This window comes from Lissotriton helveticus, chromosome 2_1 (genome assembly GCF_964261635.1).
Source record: "Lissotriton helveticus chromosome 2_1, aLisHel1.1, whole genome shotgun sequence".
In the NCBI taxonomy this organism is placed as follows: domain Eukaryota; kingdom Metazoa; phylum Chordata; class Amphibia; order Caudata; family Salamandridae; genus Lissotriton; species Lissotriton helveticus.
The window spans coordinates 960,655,665-960,665,107 of NC_136059.1; the positions used below are offsets into that span (position 1 = coordinate 960,655,665).

Sequence of the window (9,443 nt, forward strand, 5' to 3'; positions counted from 1 at the left end):
TAACATTTGCAAATGTTAAACAAACAAACAAGAACCGGTTCAATACAATCCTACCTATTCGTAGTCTTCAACTCCCACCTGTCGATCCTCCGTGATCAAATTATCAATTCTAAATAGCCGTCCGAAAGCCACAGTCACGGTCAGCAGCCGCTGGGAAGCTGAAAGAATCACATTGACCACGAGAACTAGTCTCCTCAGGTGGTGCACTCATTAGTGAAGTTCTTCTCACCGGCGCGATCTCCTTCCCCGGTCCAACTGCAGGCCTTTGATGGGGCTTCAGGGTCGGGCGCCAGTTTGTGGAAGTGTGCCTTCTGCCAGACACACTGGTGCCGGGTCACCCTTGGTCCACTGGTTCAAACATGTAAGGAGGATCGACACAGGAGTGAAGTAAAGATCAGATCATTTAGTAACACTCATGGGCAGAGACCTCGTCCAACAAGCACCAAGGGATACTCAAGGAAGAAGCACACTGAGCAATGATTACATGGGTTTCTATAGGAAAAGATCACAAACAAGTGACGGCCCCTGGTGTAAATAGAGCTTTGAGAAAAACACACAAATGAGGTGAGAAACGACAGCCTAGGTGTTTTGAGCAATCTTCAACGTCTTGAGGCTGCACAACAAGACATGTAATCTGTGTAAACTTTATTCAGGACTTAACCATTGTCACAGCTTTAGTCTCTATTCACATTGTTCTCTTTGTTTTCTTCATATAAAGCTAGCCTGAACTATTATTGCACGGATGTTGTTTATGGCACAAAAGTCTCTTCTTTATCGTGGGATGATAGAATGAGGTTTGGAATATGTTTTTTCCATACAAAGTTGTATAACTTTCTAATGCAAGTACGTATTAAAGAAATATTCTGGCTGAATATACACACTCACATTTTCCACCGTTGTAAGTTTCATTACCATCTCTCTCTTTTTGTTTGTTGTTTAAATTGACTTTGGTCATTGCAAGATTAAAAAGGTATTTGGTTGGCAAGTAGGCTGGAGCTGCTGGTTGGCTAAATGGGTGAGATTATTCTTTTCTATATGCTTAACCTTTACTGGGAGTGACCTTCCTATTGCCGAAGTGCTGTCGCAGGTGTGCCAGAGCAACTATTGGCATTAGGGTAGTCCGATGGTTAAGCAGTGATTTTCTTTGATTATGATGGAGTCATAGTAATTTTACTCCTCTGTCGTGTTCTTCACGCATTGTGAGAGTCCTCATCTGCATTTTACAGGCTTCTGATTTAGTTATTCCTTTATTTAAATAAAAGTGTGTGCTACAATCTCATTTCTTCAAAACAAATAATGATGAGTCCACCAAATTCTGGTATTATTTGTGATTTTATATATTGTAAATAATTCAATCGAAAAATACACTAGTATTGCTTTTATTTCAATTAAAGGTACAGCAAACAGTTACTGTCTGTGAAGTATTAACATGTACGTCCTCAATTCGAAACGTACCCATTATCGTGCCACATTTCTGTAATGGGTTTCAACAGTCGAGTTCATATTTCCAATATCCTTTCACGCGAATCATTGTTCCGTATTTGTTAATGGAATTGTCTAAGAACCACCAAAAATCATTTAATTTAAAATAATTGTTTTGCTTTAAATGACTGGTGCTTCAAAACATCATTGTAGAAATATGATTTGCTGTAACAATGAATGTTTATTTGGGGAAATCTGAAACTTTTCAGAAGTGAAATAACCAATGTACTCCAAAAATGTTTCTATACTTCATCACATATGGCTTACGATTTCTGCATGTGCTAATGGCATTAGCTCCGTTTTAAAAGTAATTTAAAATCCTTCCTATTTATCTTTCTTTAGGAAGCCTTGCCAGTAAATTCATGGCTCAAGGAAAAGCATCGCAGAGAAAGACGCCGCAGGAATCATGAGGCACTTAAGCACCTCAAGGGCATACAGGCCGTCCACACACATATATATATATGTATCTATATATGTCCTTTGAAAATTGGTTTATGTTGGAGATGCATTTGGGTACGCAGTATAGCAGCAGTGAGCATTCTTAGAATTTTGTTAATTGATAATAGTATTTTTTATTTAAATTTGATGGAAATGAGAAATGAATTTTAATGCAGTCCTTCTAATAGAAAGACCTGCTCTTAATGTATTATTTCAAACTTTTTAATAGAAAGCCACAATGTTTGTATTTGTTTACTAGGTAAAACGTGTAGATAAGGGACGGGTGCTTGTAAAATAAAAATAAACTTTTTAAAGTTTTAATAGGTTTCCTGTCCTTTCAAAGTGCACTAAACGGTGCTTTGCAAGCCAAATATAATAGATCCATGTTTTCCCCTTCAGGATTATATTTTTGAAGGGTAAATGATATTTATTAATGTTAATTGTTTACTGAATGCTTATGCGAAAGTGCTGAAAAAAATGTATGTGTGCTGCTGCTGCTGTGTTTCATCATTTTATTAACTGTGGAAGATCTGATGAAACGCTCATCAGTTAACTTTTATGTACATCATATGTGGACAAGACGTGTTCTTGAAACTCTTCCTTTATCCTACTCAAACCGCAGATTACTTAATTTAATTGTTTAATAATTTGTCAACTTTTGCTGTCCTTGTGCACAACAGAAACGGGACATATAGTGTAATGCGGGTGTATACAGTTTTTTGCTGCTAAGTATCTTTTCCACAGTCTGCATTCAAGCAGAAGGGAATACATATTTTAGTTTTTTATAACATGAGAAAAAGTCGCAAGATGTTTTGTCAACTTTCATTACTACTTCTTTTCTATAATGTGAAGCAAAATCCACCAAGTCAAGGACTTCAATCTAATTTATCCTCTTGAGAGTAATGATTTCCTTTTTCATTTGTTGCCATGATCCTATCATATCGCATTGAGCTTATTTGAAATCTTGTCATTCAAAAATGAGCTACTATTCATGGCTTGGGAATAAAAAGATCAGTGTTTTATCTCATACTTATGTGCATTTTTTGAGTCTTACTGAGCGAGTAAAATTATTTGTGAGTTTGTTTCTTTTTCTTTCTTTATTTTTGAAAAAATGTAAAAGAAGCTGTTGTCTAGTTTTGAGAAACTTTTGTGACAAATTTGTACATTTGCTCTTTCTCATTAAGTGTTTTTTACTTAAGGCATTTGCTTTAATTTATTTCAATAACTCATACCTATATCTTCCAAATACTCAACCACGTTGACGTTATCCATATATCGTTGCCACTTCTCTATACATCTGGCTGCCACCATGTTGAATATTTCACATCCTGTCGGTGAGAACACCAACCTAAGAAAATCCTCAACAAAGGTTCTAAAGATCAACTAATGGCCTTCCCAGACATGCTGGACATCAGACACTGACCTTCACATTTAGTCAAATTACTTTGGCACTAAATTACCTTTTCACCTTAAATATTGTTTCACTGAACCACCATGTAAAAATACTTTTTTTCCAGATTCTGTAAAGTGTTTGACAGCCGCTGTAATTTTTTATGGGAGCCAATGATTTCTTAACCTGATGGACTGCCCCCACCCCACCCTTCAAAAAAATATATTTGTGGGAGAATTTCCCTTTCACATGTTTTTTTTCTTTACTGAACTGCCTTATTAAACATATGAGAGAGACTGTAAATATATATATTTTTAGCATAATGGTTTTCTTGCCTGTGAGTTATTGCAAGGAGCTCTCCCTCCTGTAATTTGCCATGTTACCGCAGGGTTGGATTGGGATTAAAAATCGGCCTGGGCACGTAAAAAAAAAAAAAGTGGCCCACATTTGCATATTGCCTTTACTCAAAACACTGTTTCCGGCTAAATTGTATTAAAAAAAGTGTGTGGGGGGGTAATAAAAAATGTACGGATTAGTAACACTGGTGAAACACCTGAAAACAAGGCCACTTCTGCTCAGGCCCCCTGCCCCCGCCAGTCCAGCAAGAGAAAGGGAGTGACATCTCTGCCAGTTCCTAAATGGGAGGTAATGGAGGCCCATCGAGCTTCGGAAAGGCCACTTGGGCTCCCACTGGGTCGCTGGCGGTATCTGAACAATGCAGAAACCACCCAAATCAGCCCTCCAGACTGCAAAAAAAAAAAAAGCCCACAGCTGGAACTAGGACACTGGCCCCTCGGGCATTGCCCGAGTGACCGCATTACCAATCGGTTATGTTCCTACTGGTTAGAGTGGTTCAAGCTGGGCTCCTTCTGCGCATCTCCTTACAGCAGTGATACTCAAAGTACGGCCCAGGGCTGCATGCGGCCCTCCTGACCTTTATATGGAAACCCCTGGTCAAGAGCAGCACTGGTTTAATGTTTAAGTGGCTCAGCACTAACATAAAAAATAAGTTAAATAAACAGGCAAGCCTTTATTTAAAGGTTAATTGAAATGAAAGAAAGGAAGTACCTAGGGTGCCCTAAATCACTTAACTTTTGGAACAACATCATTTATAAAAAAACATCTTGCAGTAAAAGTATGATAAAGTCAGTTTATAATTAACATGCAGAATCCTTTCATCTTAGTATGTCAAATTATCAGTGCATTGAGATCTATTTTTGTACAGTGATAGTTTTCAAAAATGACCTGAGAAACATTCATTCTTCCCTAAACCCTTCAATTCTATTTTCTAGTTATTGTTTCAAGGATACATTGATATTTTTGGCGCACTGTTTCCATAGCTACTTTCTATAGTAGTTCCGTGTTGTGGCACCGAAGATTTCAAAGAAGAAACTGACGTCATGCACACCTGAGGGGACGTATATTACCCCATTGATGTCACAACTGGAGTCAACGTCCGCACAGTCATACGACACCGCCCAGCAGTGCGTGGAGGTACTTTCGGGAAAAATTCCGGATCCTGTCTGGCGCCTGGGGAGAATTCAAAGTTAAGGAATCTGCTACTAAACTATGGCCCTACCAGCTAATGCATTACCAAAGGTAAGTAACTTGTCCGTTCTTCTCTTTCTTTGTTTACAGTGCAGATGAGCATTGCTGACGGTAGACCAATTGCATTCTAGTTTATTGTTCTCATACTATGGTAGTTCCATTACCCTTGAATGCTGGAAGAGGGCTGAGTACATAAGAATTGTGACCTGGAATGTTAGCGCCTAATAATCCAAAAAACTAGTTTTTTGGGGGTTATTAAACCCACAATAACCCAGAGGTCATGCCGCATAATTTTCAACATGGCTCTGTCTCCTTATGGTACGCCTTTGGTCCACACGGAGCCTTCAGAACCGCCAACCACACCCCCACTGGTGCTTCAACCTTAGTGCTGATGATACTCTTCAGAGCCTGCCTGATCCAACTTTTATTCTGGACCTTGTTTCTACTCCTTTGCCGAAGGCCATTGATGTCACATCTGTCCCACCTTGGGCTCCAGTGATGTCGGTCCCAAATTCACTAGCACTGATTGCAGAGTTGAACCCTTCCCCAACTGGAGTTTGTTCTTTGTCTGTACCATAGCAAAAGAGCAACTGTATCTTAAGAATGAGCCTCTGGAATCTCCTCCTCTTCAGAGATAGAGATCTGCAAAATGGGTGCCTTTTTGGACTCTGATTCCAACCTTAATCAGATTTCTCTGAATATTCTGCATGATGAGGATGCGTTCGATGAGGTGTATAATCTACGTTTTCCTGAGTACATTTTTGCTTGCCTTTACTTGGGTCTAAAGAACATCACTGGCTGGGACACTTCGCTTGAGTCAGCCACAGAGTCCTCTATTATTCCTCCTAGGGAAGAGACTTCAGTTGTAGAGGTCACTGGCAGAGTACCCTACTTCAGCTAAAGACAATGTGCTTGCAGACATCCATCATCAAGGTTTATCTACTTCTGACCCACTTTACCTTCCAACAATACTCTTGACTTTATGGCTGTCGCTGCCTTTAGTGTTACTCTGTGCCTGGTCGTCTTTGACTTTAGTGCTTTCCTGCTCCTTGCTGTCGCTGCCTTTAGTGCTTCTTCGTACCTGGTTGTCACTGTCTTTAGCATTTCTGTTTTGTATCTGTGCTGGCTATGTTATGCTGTGGCGCAGTATCTTTGTTTTGGCCTTACCAGTAGTTTTTAGGTCTCGGCCTGGCAAAAGCAGCGCATGCGCTGCTCTCGCCATGCGAGGGCTTCTTGGAATCAATACGGATTCCAAAGCGGTCTCTCTGCTCCGCCTGTAAATTCAATTGGTATGCGTCGTTTGTCGTCATTTATTATTCCGATCTGACTTTGCTGATTGTCCCAGATGGTTTGCAGCCCCTGCTGGGTGACACTCTGTCCTTCATTACTCCATGTAGGTACTTTCTTTTCAGTATGTTTTGTTAAGTGTGTCATGCTCGCATTCCTAGACTCCTGCTGCCTGCTTCGCTGTAAGGGCTGATGTTTTCCGAAGTGTGCAGCAATAGCATTTCTCTTAAAATATCCAGTGCCTCTGCTAACACGTCTATGCGTATTATAATGGCACTGTCTGATACTTATGTTCTGGCGTGTTGTAAACATATTATGATATGCCCTGGTACCCTGTTTTTGATGTGTGCGCTAGCATAACATCAAACCCCTCTGGCGCAACCTTTCTGAATGCCTTGGGTGATCTTCCACACTCTGTGTAGGTACTTTAGATGTTGGGCGGCCTGCTGCTGTAGCTGAGTCGGAATGGAGTTGTTCTCAGAATGGGTGCCCACGTTTTGCCCCTGGGGAGTTGGGGTGGAACGGGTCCTCAGAGGGGCCTTTGGGACCAGTCGTAGTGTATGCCCACCAGACCCCTCCTGAGTTTATTTCCCAAACTCAGCCAGTCTGCACTCTGTCACCATCTGCCAAGTAAGTGATGTGGGCTGTCACTGCCAGCTGCGAGGAGAACCAGCCCCCACCAGCCGCTCCCCATAGCAGGCACCGCACCCCTGGGGTTCGCTCCTTGCGTCTACTCTGCCTGGTTCGTCTTTGCCCCAGTGCCGGGACCACCGCTCTGTGCCTCGCGGCTCTTTCAGTGATGGGAAGGAGCTAGGCTCGGGTACCAGCAGCGCCTGCACCTGGCCGGAGGCTGCAGGGAGCACGTGCGCTGCAACACATGGCACCAGCCATGGAGGGAGACAGCGGTCTTCCCCGGACCCTTGTCTCTGTAGTCTCCCCTGGACCACACTTACCTGCCTCTGGAAGGCCATCTTTTTCCGTCACACCCCCTGGGAAGGGCTGTAACTGGCAAAGGGGTTGAGTGTAAGCTGGGCACACTGGCAAAAGGAGTGTTCTCTACGCGGAAGTGAGCGCTTCACAAAGAGGGGGCAGGGCGACGAAGGCAGTGTTTGAAACACAAACCAGATATCAAAGGAAAAGGGACAGCAATACAGGGCACACAACACTTGTTTGGATTAAATACTTTTATGTGTAGTTTGCATATATTCGCATAAATGGACATAAATGGAATGAGAGATGAGGGTGAGAGAGAGGAAACGAAATATATAGAGAATAAAGGACAATATAAAAGAACGAAATGGAAAGAAGAATAAAGAAGAGAAAGATTTGGAGCAAAAAGTGAAGAGGGCACAATCGATAGGGGAAAAAAGGGCCTTTACATTGAAAGGGATGAAAGTTGAAAAAGAAATAAACAAAGAGCAAACAGAAGAAGTGATGGAATTAGACGGAGAAAGAAAATATAAATAATTAATGTAGGGAGAATAAAACAAAAATAAGAGAATTGGAAAACAGGAAGCGAGAAAGCAAGAATCAGACAAGAACAAGAAAAGGTAACGAGGGAGTTAAAGAGGAAAGAAAGAAAGAAAGATGGACCAAAACAAAAAAAAGCATAAAGAAAGAAAGAGTAGTGCGGTAGAAAGAAGGACACATTTAAGGATATGAAATGCCAGAAAATAAGGAGCCGTTGACTAAATGAAGGAGGAGTCGGGCCCCATTGTAAAATGTATGAGTAAGCACAAGCACAGCGTATTACACTGCAACCTTAAACACCAGCGTAGGTAGGGTAGTGGACTTGAAGCTTCATTACTGCCTGTGCATTCACTATTCGTACTACAAACTCACACCTCTCAAGACTGTATGCGCAGTATTTTGAGAAAAGGAAAACTAAATGGCGGCCAGAGGGGGTAAGGGGTCACCTGTGAGGTGACAGGGGTCAGACAGAGAAGGTGAGACGGAGAAAGTGACATTGAGGTAGGTGGAATCCCGTTCAAAGAGCTGTTTTGCGAGAGAAGTGACGTGTCTCAGGGCGGAGGTACACAATCTATGCTGCTGCTTTCTATGATGCCCGACGATGTGTGCTCTTGGCCCCAGCCGGCCTCCGCTCCCTCCCACTCGAGGATTCAATACGCTGCAGGGATCAGACTTGCCACACCACACGTGGAAGGAAGCGCCTCGAGCCGGAAGGTGGTGTTTTCTAGGGGTGTCACACATTCTTTTCTTGCGCTATTTCGTATTCGGGGAGCAATGGGCATTTCTTCTGGCTTGTCCTCGTGCAGTGTACCAACCCTATTTCAGCCTCACAGAACCCCTGATCACTGCTCCAGTTTAGATGCATAGGGGAGGGAGGGGCATTGTCACCTGTGATCCCTGGGGGTAAGAATTTTACAACCAACACAGATAAAGTACGGGTTGAGTTAGAGCCAGCCGATGGCCGGCCTTTTTAGATCTCGGATGATGATAGCAGCACGCATGCGCTGCTCTCTGCATTCTAGAGCTTCTTGAAATCAGTACGGTTGAGGAAGGGGACTTGAAGCCCCGCCCCCTCTTCCCATTGGCTAGCGACATATTTCAGGCTAAACGCTAGCTTTCTATTGTAAAGGATACTTCTTAGTCCCTCCTAGTTACCACCCTATCCACTTTTGACCCTGCCCACCAGGTTTGGATCGTTTACTGGCAGCGTGACACTGTCTCCTTCATTAGTCGGTAGGCACTTTTTTCTTCTCATTCGGCTTTGGCAAAGTCAGCCGCGTGTTTATTTTCGCATCACGCTTTCACTTTGCGATGCAAAAATAAACACGCTGCTGCCTTTGTGGTACCGTGCCAGTTTTTTAAATTGCACAATGCTTTTTTTTTTACTCAGTTGAAAAAACTGTATAATTATACGGCTGCTGCAGGAAGGAGGATGGCGCGCAGGTCACAAGACACACCCGCCGTCGTGGAGTGCTCCAAGTCAGCCACATGTTTATTCACCCACCGTCATGGAGTGCGAGAGCTCAAAGTCAGAGGTGTGTTTATTTTCACATCGCACTTTCACTTAAAGTGAAAGCGCGATGCAAAAATAAACATGTGGCTGACTTCGCGGTACCACGCTTGTTTTTGTAGGCACGGTCACATTAAGCGATTTGCCCAGAATGAGCCGATGCTTGAACCGGGTTCCCCAGCTCCAAAGTCAGCAGCTCCAGCTGTGAGACCCATTGCATTGCCACTGAGGCACAGTTTTGAGACAGTGCAACTATTTGTAATGGGCACGCGGACCAAGACGTGCATGGAAGCAGCACAAGACGTACTACAGTCTCCT

The 9,443-nt window shown here is 42.8% G+C and overlaps 1 protein-coding gene across 3 annotated transcripts in view; it reads left to right on the plus strand.

Annotated features, from left to right (window-relative positions):
- TUT7 (terminal uridylyl transferase 7) overlaps positions 1-2,949 on the plus strand; it is a 1,540,394-nt gene extending 1,537,445 nt beyond the window's left edge. For all 3 annotated transcript variants that reach the window (XM_078675707.1, XM_078675708.1, XM_078675706.1), the window contains exon 28: positions 1,825-2,949. In XM_078675707.1, coding sequence (XP_078531833.1) covers positions 1,825-1,892 — 68 coding nt within the window. In that variant the 3' untranslated portion in view covers positions 1,893-2,949. The remainder of the gene's footprint in view (positions 1-1,824) is intronic.
- Positions 2,950-9,443: the final 6,494 nt, after the last annotated feature.